At 35.6% G+C, this 19,134-nt stretch overlaps 1 protein-coding gene across 1 annotated transcript in view; it reads right to left on the bottom strand.

The window, feature by feature from the left end:
- EPS8 (epidermal growth factor receptor pathway substrate 8) overlaps positions 1-19,134 on the bottom strand; it is a 263,798-nt gene that overhangs the window by 10,446 nt on the left and 234,218 nt on the right. Inside the window, 2 exon segments of the mRNA XM_043969277.1 lie at positions 10,417-10,560; positions 13,886-13,994. Coding sequence (XP_043825212.1) covers positions 10,417-10,560; positions 13,886-13,994 — 253 coding nt within the window.

Genomic DNA, 19,134 nt, shown 5'->3' with positions numbered 1-19,134 from the left:
ACTCTCTTCACTGTACCAACCAACTAACTGCCCCATAAAATGAAATAATCAGATACATTGTTTTTAATATCTTTGGAACTACAGATACTGTTTCCAAAATGCCACAAATTATATCTTAATGAAGATTCAGCCTTTAAGGACTTTATGTATAGCACAATGTTAATGTTAATATATAGCACAACATTGAGTTTCCAATAAATGCAAAAATTTTAAGAATATCAGAAGGTCTGCCCACATTGGTTGACTCACATTGATACAACCTAGATCAAATATAAGCCATCAATTGATTAGTTATTCCAATAATCATTCAAAATTCCATACCACTGTAGCAGTAAAATATCATGATAGTATATATTTTAAATTTTAAATATCTATGTGCTATAGATAAAGATATAAATTCAGATATTTCTGAATGACTTCACACCCTTTCCCCCATTCCATAAGAAGGTGGGTATTGCTTTTAGGAGATCAGTGGAATAGTCTTTAAAAATAAGATATCACGGGGCAGCTAGGTGGTGCAGTGGATAAAGGACTGGCCCTGGATTCAGGAGGACCTGAGTTCAAATTTGACTTCAGACACTTCACACTTACTAGCTGTGTGGCCCTGGGCAAGTCACTTAACCCTCATTGCCCTACAAAAAAAAGAATATATATATACATATATATATATATAATGTATATATATGTATGTATAATATATATGTGTGTGTATAATATATATATACATCATAATGTAATTTATGGTAGGCTACTATTTTTCAAATGATCTCCCTTTCCATTATTAATTTATGCTGTTATTCCAAATGAGATGCTCTCCTTATTAAAAAGGCAATATTTTGGAAACTCAAGTTATAAATTTCTAATATAGTCTTTATCTTCATGCTTGTGATTCTAAGTTATAAACAGAAAAAGACATATTAACATGTAGAAATTTCTATATGAAAATGTAGATGTATTTGGACCAAGTGTTATAGTTATATTAGTTTAGTTGAGTCTAAAACACCAATCTAAAATTATTAAAGTGAAAGAAAAAATATATTCAAAATTCTGCATCTAAGTAGAAATCATTTCAATTCATTGAAAACTATACCACGATATACTCCAAATTTTCCCAAACTACTTTTCATTTCACTATTCTAAGATACCTCATGTTACTGAAACATCAGAGATAAGCTTCAGGCTAAGTATATGTACAAGAGACGTAAAAGGAAATTCCAGTTGATGCTCTTAAAAAAACTAACAATTCTGGTAGAAAAACATTTACTTTCAATGCATACTGGCACACATACAAGAAAAAGTTAAATATTTTCACAGGGAATAAGAGCCTTAAAAATTCACATAAGCCACAGTTTCATTTATATTTGGTCTAAAAAATTGCCACATTAACCTTTAGTAACAATTTCTTCAGATTCCCTTTGGAATCCTGATTTTGGAGGGAGGGAACTTTTTAATTTTATGGTATTACTGTAAAAGTCACCACCAATGAGTAAAGAAAAGGTGAGGGAGGATAGAAGAATCAAAGAATGGAAATCAAAGGGGGAAATAACATGTACATTACTCGTGCTAACATTGTTCTTTATAAACAAAGGCACTCAAAATCAAGAAATACTAAATGTGTAATAAGGGGGAACATCCCAGCTCTACTAAAAAACCCCAAAATATTCTTTCTATATTTGTGCCAATAGGTAAAGCAATTAAAATACAGAACTATGAATGGTGAGCACTACTAAAATAAATTGTTTATAAACAAAAATCCCAGTGCTATCAGATATCCCTTTCACATGAAACTCTAATGTACAGAATTAAAGAGTTGTCATGCTCACAAATATTTCTGAAGTAAAAAATAATAATTGCTAGCATTTATCTAATGCTCTAAGGTTTTCAAAGGTCTTTTTATCCTCACAAAAACCTGGGAGGTATGTGTTATTATCATCTTTTTTTTGTTTTTTGGTGAGGCAGTTGGGGTTAAGTGACTTGCCTAGAGTCACACGGTTAGTGTCAAATGTCTGAGGTCGGATTTGAACTCAGGTCCTCCTGAATCCAAGGCCGGTGCTTTATCCTCTCTGCCACCTACCCACCCCTCTCTCCAAATATATTGCCCATAAAAACGTTCTAGGTTGTTACAGGAGTCTTTTGTTCTAAGGGGCAGACTTTTTATAAAAAGAAGGCAAGTCTGATGTAATAGATTGCTCCATTTGCGGCTCACCCAACTGCTAGCAAAATCCTTTTTACTTAGTATTGCTAAAAAACTGAACAGAATCTAATTAATTTTATCACTTATTATGGTATAATTTTAGGTATTCTTTAATAAGTCAAAATAAGGCTCTTGGATATTAGTGAATCTTGCTAAGAATGCAAACTAGGGCCCAGATGAATGCATACAGAATTCTGATTCAGAAGAAAAACTACATGGTGAGAGTGAATTGTGTAAATAAAAACAACAAAGACATAAAATAAGACTACTTTGTAGAAACGTAAAGCTACTATGAATTACAAGCTCTTGTCCTAAAAATCTGGAAGAGTTCAAGACTCTGCTATGAAAACATTAAACATAATTTGCATATATCAAGTGAGGGAAAGCCAGAGGATGAATCCAATCAAGTAGCTTAAAAACAAATTATTATGAAGGGAATTTGCATTACCTCAGACAACTCTCCAAGTAATTGCTATTAGGAAAATGAAGTAAATCATACACATCATATGAGAAAATCGAAACAATGGGGAAACAAAAACAATACTATCATTACATATTATATGTGAAAAACAAAAGGCATTACTTTGCTGGGTTTTTTGTTTTGTTTTGTTTTGTTTTTGCTAATGAAATTGTGTATTCCTTGTCCTGTAACTAAAGGAATTAATATTGGAACGTTTTCTGATTGGTTCCCATCACTATGGTTATACCTTCCACATTATGACTTTCCCCATTGTGGTTTTGATACATTGAAGGTTGGCATAAGAAATTTAATGGGGATTTTGGGGGAGTTTTGCAGAAGATGAAGAAGACATGTGAAAGTCAGCCGATGACAGAAAAAGGTAAGAAACTCAGAAATGTGTAAAATACATGTATAGTATTATATAATATCAACATATTTTATCTTTTGATGCCATAATAATTCAGACTCCTTCTGTGGTAGAAAGGGAGGACCAAAAAACATGGAAGAGGTAACTATTACACACCATGGCAAAAGGAAAACAAACATGAAGAGAGGCTCTGTGTGTTTTTTAAGCAAAGCCAGCTTACATTTTGGGTTTAAGTTATTGAATAATAAAATAAAATGGGCTTCCATCTTATTCTTCCTTTTCTATAACTTAGGAACAACAAAATGCATACTTCGTTAAACAAGGCCTCCTTATTTTAGGTTTTGGGTTTTTTTTAAGGATTAAAGGTAGTTACATTTTCCCTAACCTATAAAGCTCATTAGCATAGCCAACAACAACTTGTATCTTCATTGCAGAAAAGCCAAGGGTAATGAGTTCCAAACAGAATACTTCACTATATTGGACTGTACACTCGTGTTGTCAACCCTCTAAATTACAGTTATCCAACTAACAAATAATTATATGGACACCATTTCCATGTGTGAAACTGAAGAGTTGTCACAACTTAATATGTGTAATAGGAAAATGGTTCAGGAGAGAATAACTAATCCTCAAAGAATCTTCCATAGATAGGATGCCATAAAATTAAATAGGTCAAAAGAAAAAAAAAAAAGAATGATTCAGACTGAAAGAAGGGAAGTGGTTACCCCTGCGAGTAAAGGAGGGGGAGTTTGATGTGCTAGACAACTAACAACTCATGAACATCACAACTAATTGTTAGTCCCTTCTCCCTTCTCAAATTATTTTGTATTTACTTATCTGTGTATAGTGGTATTTCTTGGTGGAATAAAAGCTCCTTTGGACCAAGGGCTGTCTTGATTTTTGCCTTTTTATTCATAGTGCTTTGCATATAGTAGTCATTTAAATCACTTTCAGTAAATTGAACATTTACCCAGTGCCATGCAGACAGTAGATCGTCAGTATATATTCCATGAGTACAAGAAGAAAAGGCCATCTCCCTTTCTCTGTTCTTACCCCATTCACACCTTCAAATACCTGCCACAACACCTACTTGATGTTTAAAATTTCCAGGGACAAATGCAATATAGAGACAAGCTTTTTTTCTCCACAATTAAAGAAAAGGCTTAAAATGTAAAAGATATGGAAATGGTACTACAATGACATACCTCTTCATGCTAAAATGTAACTGAAATATGACATCAAATCATTCTCTAAGAAAAAGCTAATATAAAGCAAGAGGATGAAAGAATCTGAGAGTAATATTTAATGTGAAGGTGTCAGAGAAAAGGGCAAAGAAAAGGTACTAATACATAATTTTATCTAGAGCAAAACCTTGAGCAAGCATAAGCTTCTTCTTTGAGTAAAGTTTGCTAAAGACAAGGCCTCTTTTATTTAAAAGTAATTTCTTATAGGGTGGTAGAGAACTGGTTCATGTATTATTTTTTCTTGATGTGAAATGCATGGATTAAATAGATGCAACTCATTTAACCCATTTTCAAAGGTGAAAAGTCCCCTTAATTTCATATTATGCTGAAAAAATTGAGACCTACATTCAAAGACTTCCAGATGTGGTTGTGCCAAATTATGTAATTGGATTTTGAACCTGATGTTTGAAAGGAGAAATTAGTTGAAAGAAGAAATTGGGTCATGGTTGGAGAACTAGCTTATGACAGTCACGTCCATCTCCAATTCTAATACCTTTTCCAGTGATATCATTCTGTCAGACAAAGAACTGGGCTGATCCCCTTTTTCCTTCAAACTGCCTTTATCTATATTACTGTATGAGGGTTTTTTTTGTTTTTGTTTTTATTTTTACTTTTTGCAGGACAATGAGGGTTAAATGATTTGCCCAGGGTCACACAGCTAGTGTCAAGTGTCTGAGGCTGGATTTGTCCTCCTGAATCCAGGGACAGTGCTTTATCCACCACACCACCTAGCTGCCCTCACTGTGTGAGTTTTTAACCTCTTTTTCTAAATTTTAGAGGTACCAGGAATGAGCCTAAGGTTAGTTTTACATCCCAGAAGAGTAGGTGGTCACATTATATGATTTCACAGAAACTAAGAAACAGAAGGGACTTCAAAGGAACCAGTTAATCCAACCCATCCATAACTTGCACTCCATATGACACTGCTGTCAAGTGGCCATAAAGCATCTGCTTAGAAGACCTCCAACAACAAGAAGCCTCTTGGAAACCTCCAAAGTAACTCATTCCAGAGATAGCTCAAATAGTTGTTTCTTATATTGAGTCTAAATTTACTTCTCTTGAGATTTTATCCATATTTCTAGTTTTGGTTTCTGTAGCCATGCTGAATGATAGAATTCCTCTTCCATATTAGATTCTCTCAAATACTTAAGCATACTAGAATTGTTATTTTTGATGTATATAAATTAACCCTAAACATAGTTTATAGTTAGTAGTCACTAACTATAGTTTTGGGGTTTTTAGCTATACATTTTTCAGGACAGGTTCCCCAAACCTTTCTCTGGAGAGCGGCTCCTTTTAGTTTCCTTGGAGCTTCGAGATCATGGACTCCCAGAATTTCAGAGCTGAAAAGGCCCTTAGAAATAGTCTAGTCCAATCTCTTATTTTATAGAGGAGAAAACTGAAGACTAAAAAGGAAGGTGACGTTCCCCAAAAGGTCCCCATGCTTGCTGGGTAGGAATATTAGCATCCAGCAAATCAGAAGCACAATGGTAGCAACCCACATAAGGTCTACTGAATTAAAGCTGCTCTTGTTCCTGTTCATTGTTCAGCTGTTTTATTCCTGTCTGACTCTTGGTGATCTCATTTGTGGTTTTCTTGACAAAAATACTGGAGTGGTTTGCCATTTCCTTCTCCAGCTCATTTTTTACAGAAGAGGAAACTAAGGCAAGGAGGGTTAAGTAAACGTTTGCCCAGGGTCACACTAGTATCTGAGGCCACATTTGAACTCATGAGTCTTCCTGACTCCAGGCCCAGCACTCTATACATTACATGACCTAGCTGCCCTAGAAGCTTCTCTGTGTACCAGTAAATTCGGATCTATTGGATGGGGAGTCCAGCTTCAGTGGTTTGGCAATGACATGGCAGAAATCTTGTCCCTGTGTTAGAATGAACTGCAGGTGTTTTGTTTCATCAACTGAGATGAAGGGTTCTTAACCTTTGTGTATTTGTTAGGGATACCTTTAGATACTCTTTAGATTAATATTTTTAAATGCACAAAATACACAGGATTACAAAGGAAACCAATTATTATAATGAATTTGTCAAAACAAAACAAAAATAAATAAAAAACTAAGTTCATGGATTCCAACTTAAGAATCATGGTTTTGGTCAAAGCACATGATAGTCCTGGCAGCTAATGAATATCAAAAGATAGTACCCATAATAAACACTATCATAATCCATTTCCCAAAATAATATTCTAATACCTTACTTTACATCTGGAATTATTCTATTAATTTTTAACTTTTATTGATTTAAGCTCATTGAAAACAGTCTATTTTTTATAGAAAAGCCCTTTATATAATTAGTTAAAATGAATTATTTATGCTAAAGTGTGTAGAAAATAATGATTTTACTTAGTTTCACAACAGAGCACTATATAGAATGGGAGAAAGGACATGGAATATTCAGGTGGGCCTGGGTTCAAATTCTGTCTCTGATGCTTATGACCTGTGTGACTTTGGGCAAGTCCTTTACCCTCCCTGATTCTTAGTTTCCTCAACTGTAAAATGACTGGGAGAGGGGAGGGGAGGTTGGGCTTTCAGGCCTCTGACTTTCCTTTCAGTTGTAGTTTTATGGTCCTATGACCTTATGTTATTGCCTCAAAGGGAAATCAGGGTGGCAAGATGATTTATGTAATTGCTTACTATCATGTACTGCTGCTTATATAATTGGAATTGAGTTAGTTTGTAAAATTCACAAAATAACAATTTCAATGCCGCCTCAGTTTCAAGAAAACTGTTCCAAAACACAGCATAAGCAAAAAAAAAAAGCAGCATGATGACATAAGTTTCTAACCTAAACGAAGACCACTTGAGCTTCAGAATAGACTACAAGAGAGAGTGAGAGTGAGTGAAAGAGAGAGAGTGAGAAAGAGCAAGCAAGAGAGAGAGAGAGAGAAAGAAAGAAAGAGAGAGAGAGAGAGAGAGAGAGAGAGAGAGAGAGAGAGAGAGAGAGAGAGAGGGAGGGAGGGAGGGAGAACCCAAAAACCTAATTTTACAACAAAGCAATTACCTTTTTAAAGTAAGGCCTAATCCTAAAGCAATCAAAAACAAAATTTATTCCCCCCACACACGCAGAGCTTCAACACACTTCTATATCTATCACTGCATGCACAATTGCAACCAGAAATGTGCATAACTAAGTCAAATCTTGTTAAAAAGTTTAAAAAGAAATAGCTAGGAATGGGCTCTCAAATGAAGACATACTCTCAAATGAAACATACATTTATCTTCACAGAAGAAAGACAAAGCTGTTAAATTTTTTAAATCTCTTAGCTATATCAAAATTGCTTGCAAACATGGGAAGAAGTTATTTACAGAAACTCCAGATAAAGGCTGTATTTTGAGACACGGTTTTGCTTAGAGGAAGGAAATCTATTTGTTGTCTAGTAATGTCTTCCAGTCCTTTGTATGAATATTTTTAGCCCAAATGTAAGCAGAAATACCTTTTCAATTGAAAAATTGACTTAAGACACTAGTCAGAAACCAGAAGTAAAAGGTCAAACCAGACTGAAAAGCTAAATGAGATTTGTGAATCTTGAAAAGCAGAAATTTGGACTGAGAGGCAGATGGGACCATAAACAACCATCTTTTCTAATGATCACCTTAAAAAAACAGCTAATGGAAAGAAACATATTTGTAATATAAATTTATGATTTCTGACTTGTAACCGGTTTATCTGTATACTTGGTATATAGCTGCTTAAATATTTGTTGACTGTTAATTTGAGGATGTTGTTTTGCCAGAGTTAGCCCACGCCTAGCTATCACACACCAAAAAAGAAAAAACCTCAACTATATAGTCATATCTATCTAGTTACATGTAGATAGATATATTTATCACTACAAATGGAAGCTCTTGGCCTGTGCATACCTATACACATGTGCAGACACACACATGCACAAACACAAACACCAGGGTCCACTGGGAGTGTCTTTTCTATGCAGTGCTTCTTGTTATAAATCACAAGGTTAAACAAATAAAAATCAATCCAACCAAATCAAAAGTTTAGACATAAGTCTGGTTGATGCATAAATTCTTAGCTACTGGTTAGGTAATAAGTAAACATGATTTCATCGAAAAGCAAAGAAGCTACAGCATCCAGAAGGTGAAATAAAATTTATATCACAGCAATAACATCCTAAATGCAAACAATAGGAAATTCATTTTGTTAATTTTTGATGTCTTTTTTTAAAGATAAAAATTTCTAAAGCTAAGATAGAGAGTTAGATTCAAAGTCCTATAAGAAACAAAATATTAGGTAAGGTAAGTAATCCCATACCTTAAATAATTCAAACTCCTTCTTTGGCATTAAGAGCTAATAACAGATGAAGAACATAAAATTAAATACTTAACATATCATGCATGTAGTTTGGACAAATATAAGCATATTTCAATATCAGTTTTCCTTTGTTAAAAGTATATTTTACTTACCTATGTGTGTATATATATATATATATATATGTATATATATTCAATATGTTAATTCAATCTTAAGTGGAATTCCATCTATATGGCTAATTCCATCTCGAGTCAGCCCAAACAAATGAAAAATTGTATCATTGTCCTAAGCTTAATATCATCAACAGATTAGTGAGAAGTCTGTAGATAAGCTAAGATGCTAAGAACTTCACCACAATTTTAGGTTTGTTAACATATTACTTTTAATCCTGAAAAATGGTGATTAAGACAGAACTACTTCATGACATATCCAATATACTTTCTAAACATGTTCACTCCATTATCCTCGGACCTAACATGAATCTGTTCCCAAGTTTCAGGGAGTTAAAAAGCAGTTCTTCCTAGGAATTTGGCTAGAGAGTCATATTAGTGTTAAGGGACACATGTGGGGGTGGCACTGTGCTCCTGGCATAACTAAATCAAAAGTCCTATAATTCAAAAGTCTCAGGAGTGAGGAATGTGAATTTAAGCTACAAGGACAGAATGAAGCCCAAGGCCAGCAAGAGCCTGCAGTTGTTGGAGAGAGGTCTCTGATATAATTTCATAAAATGGATATATATCCATTCTAACTATTTCTTTTTTAGTGAGGCAATTGGGGTTAAGTGACTTGCCCAGGGTCACACAGCTAGTAAGTATTAAGTGTCTGAGATCGGATTTGAACTCAGGTACTCCTGAATCCAGGGCCTGTGCTCTATCCACTGCACCACCTACCTGCCCCTCATTCTACCTATTAATTTTATGCATATTTTCTATTTTAACTTTTAGAATAAGAAACAAAGAAGCTTCTCAATCAGACAGGCCACCTACCTTTGGTAGTCAGTGAAGGTTAGAGCTAAGTAGAGTTTGTAGGAAAGCCAGTCACAACACATAGGATTTGAGTATTAAGATTCCTAGACTATGAACTTCTCTAGGCCTCAGTTTCCTCATCTTGAAAATGAGATTTGGGTAGGTAGTCTTGATAAGGCCTTTAAGCTCTGAAGAAATGTTCCTATTTTCTTATCCTCCTCTGAGCCCTAACTCCTAAACCCAAGCAAGAAGGAATGTGGGGGCAGCTAGGTGGAGCAGTGGATAGAGCACCGGCCCTGGAGTCAGGAGTACCTGAGTTCAAATCTGGCCTCAGACACTTAACACTTACTAGCTGTGTGACCCTGGGCAAGTCACTTAACCCCAATTGCCTCACTAAAAAAAAAAAAAAAGAAGAAATGTGGTGAAGGCAAGCTTGAGATGAAGAGGTGGGACCATTAATTATTTAAAAGAGAGGAAGATCATGAAAAAACATGTGGCAAAACAGCTTCCAAGAAAATATTTATTTATTTATTTATTACCAAAGCTTGGAGCAGTGAGTATTTTCCTTAATTGAAATATGCATGTGGCTGTGTGTATATTTATGTTCTATGCATAAATCTGTCACTTCCCCTTCCTGCTGTGAGATGCCTTTCTTCTTTTGGACTGGATTTGTGATTTCATTGTATATTGCTGATGGCCAGAACCTTCCTCTTCCAATACAGAACACTACCTTCTTGGGACACAGAGAGTAATAACCTTCCCAGCCTCACACAGCCAAGAAGTGGCAATGAAGAGATTTAAATTTAGGTTTTCCTGAATCTGTACCTACTATACCATAATGATCCATTTGGATCTTGCCCACACACAAAATAGTAAAAGTTATAGTGAGAAATTAATGGTACCTGTATAGTATGAGTATAAGGTGGATCAGCACGCCCTAATCCAGTCTCTTGAGGTCTCACAATGTCTAAAATGTTATTTGGCACAAATCCAGAGTCTCCACTTGCACTGCGAACTTTCCACCATTGTTTTCTATCATCAAGAATCTGTCAGGAAAATTAAGAAAACATAAACAATTTGTAATATTTCCTCACTGAACTAATCAGCTATTTGGCTTAACTGACCAAGTATAGCATAGATTTGATATGTCAGATATAGCCTTTACTACATATCATATTAGAAATTTAAATAAATAACAAAAAATAACATTTATATTTGAAAATGAATACAAGTCAAATAAAACTTCGACATAGATATATCTTATTCTCAAAGGCAACATTAGAGAAATGAAGTCATCGTCTTGGAGAATCAACATTTAGAAAATTTAAATATTTATTCCCCGGAATAAATAAAATCAGGGAATGAGCTTGATCCCATGATGGGAGTGGGGAGGGAAAAAGAGTGGAATCACTTGGATTCATATGTTAGAAAAGATAATTTATATTCTAGAGTTTACAAAGATTCTTGCTGTCTGCATTAATTAGAAAATGAAATATGACCACCCGGGAGTGATGTCAACAGAAACCTTTTCAACAGTTGGAAAGAAGATATATGCTTGTCAATCAAGTGCTCAGCCTCACTCAAGGGAGTGTTATTGTAAGCTGTGTGCCTGAAAGCTCTTCAGTGCAAAATGAAATAGTATTGCATTATCAGAAATGACAAAGATTGAAAATACAGAGATCAGTAGGAATTCATATGATTTGATAAATAGTTTACAAAGCACATTTGCTTACTAGAATATTTGTATTTTTTTAAAAAGCATTTTAGGCTATTAAAATTTTCAAAAAGTGGGTCAGCTGGGGTCAGCTAGGTAGGTGGTGCAGTGGATAAAGCACCAGCCCTGGATTCAGGAGTACCTGAATTCAAATCCAGCCTCAGACACTTGACACTTACTAGCTGTGTGACCCTGGGCAAGTCACTTAACTCCCACTGCCTTGCACAAAAAAGAAAAAGAAAAGAAAGAAAAGAAAAGAAAAGAAAAGAAAAGAAAAGAAAAGAAAAGAAAAGAAAAGAAAAGAAAAGAAAAGAAGAGAAAAGAAAAGAAAAGAAAAGAAAAGAAAAGAAGAGAAAAGAAAAGAAAAGAAAAGAAAAGAAAAGAAAAGAAAAGAAAAGAAAAGAAAAGAAAAGAAAAGAAAAGAAAAGAAAAGAAAAAAAAGAAAAAGCGGGGCAGCTAGGTGGCGCAGTGGATGGAGCACTGGCCCTGGAGTCAGGAGTACCTGACTTCAAATCTGTCCTCAGACACTTATCACTTACTAGCTGTGTGACCCTTGGCAAGTCACTTAACCCTAATTGCCTCACTAAAAAAAAAAAAAGTTTTCAAAAAGCTATTAAATCTTAAAATTGCACTAAAACTTTTGAGACACTCATATAAAAGTACAAGAAATTCCCCAATTCCCCATTGGGTCTGAACAGACATCCATACAGACCAGCATTCTCTCTCTGATGATGTTCAATTTAGAGAACTGTATTGAGTTGGAAGGCTTATATAAAGTGAGGCAGAGTGAATAAATCAGAACCATAGGTACAAAATGTAGCCCAATTACAAGTACTAGTAGCAGCAACAAAATGCTTTGTTTTGAAGGCTACTCCTGCTAAGACGAGAGGAACATATGGTGAGACAGTCATATAAAAAGGGAGAGAAACACACATTGTTGTGATCTTCCTCCTAGATGTTCTCTCCTCTTGGTTTCTGTAACACAAGACTCTCTTGGGTCTCCTCCTGTTTCACCACTCCTTTAAAATCTCCTTTGCTGGATTACCAACATCTCTTTATTAATCCCCTGTCATTCCCCCAACTAAGTGGAAACATTATTCAAGCTTCTTTATTCAAGACACTTGATCATTTCATCCTCTCTCACGTGTATAACTATTCCTTTTATGCAGTTGACTTCCAAATCTATATATCTAGCCCTAAAAACTGACTGTCTCCAGACCAGGACTACTACTGATATGGGCTGTAGTCATCTCAAATTCAACATATCCAAAATAAAAAGCCATTACAATTTCCCTCAAGAATAATATTCTTCCTAACTTTCTTATGTTTATTAAGGACATCAGCATCCTTCCAATCATCCACATTCATGAACTTGGAGTCTCCCTTGATTCTTCCCTCTCTCTTATCCCCCCACACCCCATACTCAGTATTTAAGTCTTACAGATTTGACCTCAACAGTATTTTTGGCTTCCGTTCCCTGCTTTCAACTCACTCATCTTTTGTTTAGGTCATCATTATCTCTCACCCAGACTACAGTAAAAGAATCTTGATTGGTCTGTTTCCATTATCTCCTCTCTCCAATCCATCCTCCACGGTGCTGCCAAACTGATATTCCTAAAATAGATCTAGGTCACTTCACTGCTCAGATATCAGAGGTTCTTTATTGGCTTCTAAGATAACATACAAAATCCTCAGTCTGACATTCAAAGCCCTCTCACAATACGGCTCTTACCTACATTTCTAGTCTTATTTCAGAATACTCCCTTTCACAATGTCTGTTATGATCAAAATGACCTATCATCTGTTCCCTGTACATTTTGTCTCACTCCTTGTTTCTGTTTATTTTCTATGCAGTGGTCTCTCTTGTCTGGAAAGATGTCTCTCCTCACCTTGACTTCATAAAACCACTAACTTTCTTCAAAGCATAGTTTAGGTGCAACTACTTACATGAGATCTTTTCAATGCCCCTCATTATTAGTACTGGCTTGGCTTCCCCTCGAAATTACTTTGTATTCATGCTTTGTATATACTTTATATTTATTTATCTGTATACATGTTTTTATTTCTCTGAATAGAATACAAATTCCTTGAGAGCAGAGGCTATTTCATTTTTGCCTTTTTAGTCCTAAACCCCTAGCACAGTTCCTTCTAAAGAAGAGGTAGCTAATAAATGCTTTTTGAATTAGATAGACACAGAAAGTAGAGGTAAAAGAGAAAAATCAGAGTTAATTTTTTATCAGAGCTGAATTTCAAATAGCTCATGTGAGATATTATCAGCTCTGTTCATCCTATATGTTCACACTCAGCAACAGAACAAAGATAACTGACTCCCCAAATCAATAAAACCTAAAAAAACTGGAGAAGACACAAAATAGATGGACAGTTTTATCTAACTGGAGTTCAACAAATAAGATAAAGAGTTTAATTAGCCATATATTTATGGTGGTAAGCTAGCTTTGAATTTGTTCTTATACCCTGAGTATGACAAGATAAATTTGAAAAAAATACCCATAAGTACTCATCTTATAAAGTTGCTGCAAGGTTCACACAAGTATATAAAAGTGACTTTCAAACTTCAAATTGCTATGTAAATGTCAGTTATCATTGTTACCATTATTATGATTATCATTTACAGTAGGAGTTAATGATTCCATTACCTCTAATATGTCATCCTTCATTACGGAAAGCTCACTGCTATTCCTGGCCACAAAGTCATACTTGGATTTGGCATATTTCTTGGGAGGGGCTTTGAGTAGGTCATAATTCCTGAAACAAATGAAAAAAATTACTGCTGAATGTTTTTTTAAATTTCATCAAAAGGAAAATATGTAGGGAGTTCCCAGTTGAATGCAAGATACCTTAGTGCTAAATGCTACAACTAATCTTAGTTGCAACTCATTCATATCCTTCTTCAGTTCTACTTACTGGTTTTTAGCATATGGGTAAATGTTCATTACCATCTTTTACAAAGAATAGGTAGCACAAGAGAAACTAAAAATCAAATCAATCAAATTTTCTGCTTAACGTTTGCTAACAATTGAAGGATGTGAAAGTTAATTTCTATTGGATTATTTTAAATTGTCTATGGATTCCACTTATTTAAGTAATGTCACCAAGTTATCTACAAGGTCTGTGAAAAGAGTGATATGTAAGATAAACAAGAAGCCAACCCAACTTTCTGGGATATGGATATGGATAAATATCTTAAAATAGGGAAAGTATAGATTTTTTTTACATGGGGACTTCCAGCATTCAACTTATTTGCGTGAGATTTTGTAATAAGAATGCCTTTTTCTCATTTCAAAGCAACCAGAAATGTGCCAAATACCCCTTTGCCTCCTCTTATCCCTGTGATGTGCCAAATACCCCTTTGCCTTGTAGATTGGTTCTATCCCATAGGGAATAAAAGAGGGGAAAAGAAAGAACTTATATCATGGATGAGGAAAAAAGGTTAAGATACTAGAGAAAATAGAAAGAAAAATGTCTAATACAATGAAGAAAAGATGTCAGAAGAAAACTCTAGAAGAAAAAGAAATTGCAGCTCGAACTCAAGAAAAGAGAACAAAATGGCCAAAAAGAAAAATCTGAGTGGTTGGAAGGCTTAACAAAACAAACAAACAAAAAACTGAGGATGAGAGAAAGAAAACATGTATATCTGTCAACGGAAAAATCAGAGAAGAGATTCTATGGCCAAACAGAATTTGGACACAAAGAAAAAAGCCCAGAGGAAATAAAACTCAAAAAATTACATAACATAGGAAATATTAAAGCAAATCCAAAAGACAATAAGATGTGACAAACAGGCGAGAGCTCAAGAATTAAAAACATTAGATTTGGGATCTAGGTTTCAGAGGGATAATTCAAGAACCAGTCTACTGTAAAACTATAAATGGTAGAGATAGAACCAATCTACATTGGTTGAGTGAATTTCCTGATTGGCAAATTTCCTATATCCCTGTGATATATATCCTATATCACAGACCTATTCCCTATCCCTATCCATTAAGTTACCGAAGTGATACTCTAAATGAATTTTAAATTTTAAGTGTCTTTTGAAAAAGAACTACCAAAATTCATTTAATTTGATAAAAGGTCAAATAGATAAATAAGAACATTTTGTCAAATTGGGATGATGATGAAGATTAATAACAGCTGACATTTAGCTACATTTCGTCTTAGATTGGTTGATGAGGAGGAATGCTGTAGACACAGTTTTCTCAGATTTCAGCAAAGTGTTTGACAACGTCTCTGTGGCCATTCTTGTAAAAAGATGGAGAGAAGTAGAAAAAATGATAAGAGTTGGCATGAGTTAAAATGGGTTGAAGGGATGGAGCCAAATTTTAATAATTTTATGTTAACTTGGAGAGAGGTTTCTGATGGAGTATTCCAGAGGTGTGTTCTAGGTCATCTGCTGTTTAACATCATTATGAATGACAGAGATAAATGCAGAGAATGGCAGAGATGGACATGCTGGTGACACAAAACTAAAATGATGGATGACAGAGTTAAGATCCAAAATGTTCTTGATACACAAAGGTACTGGGTCAAACTCAGAAAGGTGACAATTAATAGGGTAAATAGAAAGTCTTATATTTGTGGCTATTTTTAGAAAAATTCCACTTCAAAAGTGCAAAATGAGGCAGACATGGCCAGAAAGCAGCTTATCTGAAAAAGATCTGAGGGTTTTAGTGGTCTCCCAGTACCATATGGGTTAACAGCAAGGTGAAACACAGCACTAAGTCCCAAGTCAGAAGACCTGATTTTACATCTAGTCTCAGACACTTACTAGCTGGGTGAACCTGGGCAAGTGATTTAACCTTTCTGCCTCAGTTTCCTCATCTGTAAAATGGGATTAATAATAGCATCTACCAGGGGCAGCTAGGTGGTGCAGTGGATAGAGCGCTGGCCCTGGAGTCAGGAGTACCTGAGTTCAAATCCGGCCTCAGACACTTAACACTTACTAGCTGTGTGACCCTGGGCAAGTCACTTAACCCCAATTGCCTCACTAAAAAAAAAATAGCATCTACCTCTTAGGGCTGTGAGGATCAAATGAGATAATATTACTAAGGCATTTTACAAACTTTAAAGTGCTTTATAAATGCTGATTATTATTATTATCAGAGTCCCAGAGAAATTAGATAACATACACAGCTATGTAGTCAACTACTTTGTTCAAAATTGGGCAGAGAAGATGGGGTTAAATAATATAGCTTTATTGCCCATATTTCACTTCTACATGCTTCCTTCTCTAGTCTCTCCATTGTTCATCTCTCCTCCTTTATCCCTTCTCCTGCTCTGAAGTCTAATTATTACAGATAACTGAGTGTGGCTTATGTTGTAAACAAAGGGTGAGATAACTGTTGGACACTTATTCTGGGCAGTTTTCTCACTCTCATTAGGAAAACAAAAACTTCAGCAGCATTCTTCAAAGCCAGGTTAAGCTTTCAACCTGCCCCAGAGAAATAATTAAATGTTCTGTAGGGCCACATCACCAGCTTTATTAACACTAACCATATTTGGCACCCAGAAAATAACAATTAGAAATATGTTTACTTCTTTCCCAGACTTCATATAAAAATCTATAAAGTATCAGAACATGTAATTTCAACTTCCCATTCGGAACAAGAATAATGAGCTTGATATTTATGTTCAATGTGAAAGTCAAGGAAATTGAATCAGCAGTTTAAAAACAACTCCAAAATTATTCCCCAGAATCTAAGTAATCATTCAAATGTCAGGGTATTTAAACTGCAACACAGCAAATTCACCGAGCAGTGAGTCGATTTCATGTAGTATCTGTACTTCATTCTCAGTACATAATTAAAATTCTATGATATTACAATAATTGTGATCAAGATGCTAAATGTCTCTTTGAACTTTAAAGAACAGATATTTCAGAAATCTTTGAATTTCTCCATACTAGTGTTGCGGATGCTTATGAGAGTTCCTTGATTAATGTGATAAGCAATATAAGGTGGCAATTCTCTCTATGGGGCTTTGAAAGAATTTCCCCAGTAAAGGGTGAGATTATGCTCATTGGTATCTGTTGAGAAGACTAAAAACACCTGGGAAGGTGTGTGCTTGATCAAAAAGGTTCCTTAGAATAGTGAGGCTTTGTTTGGAACTTCTGATCCTATCTTTCTATGGAAGGTATAAATATTCTTTCTTAGCACTTCCTAGAGGACGGAACTCAATGATAATGAACGAAATTATTAGCTCAGGCTCCTGTGGAATAGATTGCTGTGGAAGGGGCCAATTCTTTCTCCTGCACTACAAAAGAGACTCTTCATTACCTACTTGGGATTCTTGTTTTTTTTCTGGAGGACAGACTAAGAGTGAAGCAGAGCTAGGAATGATTTTAGACTTTAGGGGTAGAGACTCCGTTCTTCCCATGAGGAGCTGCTAATGATTGCTTTGACACAGACCCAAATGGAAGTAGTATGTGCTCTTTCCTAGAAACTGTTTCTGGCCCTCTAGCCTCAGAGAGGCAGTGGTATGTATTTTTTTTTCTGCCAAGAGATGGCAGCTGTAGGAAAGGGGAGCCTGTGGTCTAAATTGTTCCTGAAACCCAGATTTCTGGAAGCATCTGGTGTTCTTGAAACCTAGAATTTTGGAGACAGGAGGGATCTTCAGCAATTTAATGCCCAAATTCAGTCTTCTAGTAAGACAAGGTATATTTCCTGGGCAGCAGAGGTGGGAAATCATCTTTTTTGTCAAGTTCATGTTAGAAAGTTAAGGCATCCAGGATTTTACTGAGAGAAAAGGGGTTCTTGGGCAATGACAGCCTCTTACAGGGAGAAGATTAGGGACATGGTCCCCAGATCTGGAAGAACTGAAAGGGAGTTTAAACAATATGAGGTGGGGGGAAAACTTTATCATCCATCATTACCATAATTAATTTGAACAGTATAGACCAAATAGTTGGATGGGTTATTTCTCTAGCCACATCCAAATTCATTCCCTTCACAGTGAGGATGCCTTTTAGAGTACTACCCTAAAGTTATACAGGCTGCCTTCCCGTATGAGTTCCCGGAGGACAAAGTGGGATTTTCAAAGGTTGCTTGCCTAGAAGTCCAAAATCTGTTTTCTTTCTGAGGAGGAAGTGCCATAAGGCTAGGTACCTATTTGAGTTTTCTTTTCTTTGGCGGGGGAGAGCAGAGGTTCAAATGGAAATTGACAAAATGTTAAAAGATTACTCTTAGAGCAAGCTTAAGTTTTCTTCCTTTCTCAGCAGAATATCTCTGCTGTATTTCTGCTGGAGAGTATCATCAGTATGGAGGACACTTCAGGCAAGGTAGAATTCATCAGAAAGGGAGAAGTGTAGCAACAAGTATGGGCTATTTTGAGTCCTTTATGTATTGTCAACATTTTTCATGGGATTCAATAAGGGTAGTCCTGAAGCTTATAAACTGTATTGTTATACTGAGTGTTCATACTGGATCTGAGAGCCCATTCACTGACCCCTTTATTTTTAAGCTTCTGCAGACGCAGTCCTTCCTGCCTCTAACATATTCCTTCCCTACCTCTGCCTTTTAGAATGCCCCATCTATGTCAAGACTCAGCTTAAACAACACTTCTACCTGAATCCTTTTCTAATCACCCCATGTTCTCACTCCTTTTACCCCGCCTCCCTAAATCATTACTTTGTTTTATTTTGTACATAGACTGTATACGCTTACTGGTGTACATATTGTCTCTTCTTATGGAATGCAAGCTCCCTGAGTGCAAGCACTGTTTTATTTTTGTCTTGTAGCCCCAGAGCCTAGCATGGAGCCCAGACTGTAATGAGCCCAGAGCCTATGATACTGAGCTAGAGATTCAATCCATAATTTTTTCTGTTATTATATAAACATCATGGAAAACCTTTCCAAAGGATTTTCTACTGAGCTACCAATTAAAATTCTAG

Source organism: Dromiciops gliroides, chromosome 5 (assembly GCF_019393635.1).
Source record: "Dromiciops gliroides isolate mDroGli1 chromosome 5, mDroGli1.pri, whole genome shotgun sequence".
NCBI lineage: Eukaryota > Metazoa > Chordata > Mammalia > Microbiotheria > Microbiotheriidae > Dromiciops > Dromiciops gliroides.
The sequence above is the reverse complement of the archived record's forward strand: the minus strand, read 5'-3'. Positions and strand labels throughout refer to the sequence as shown.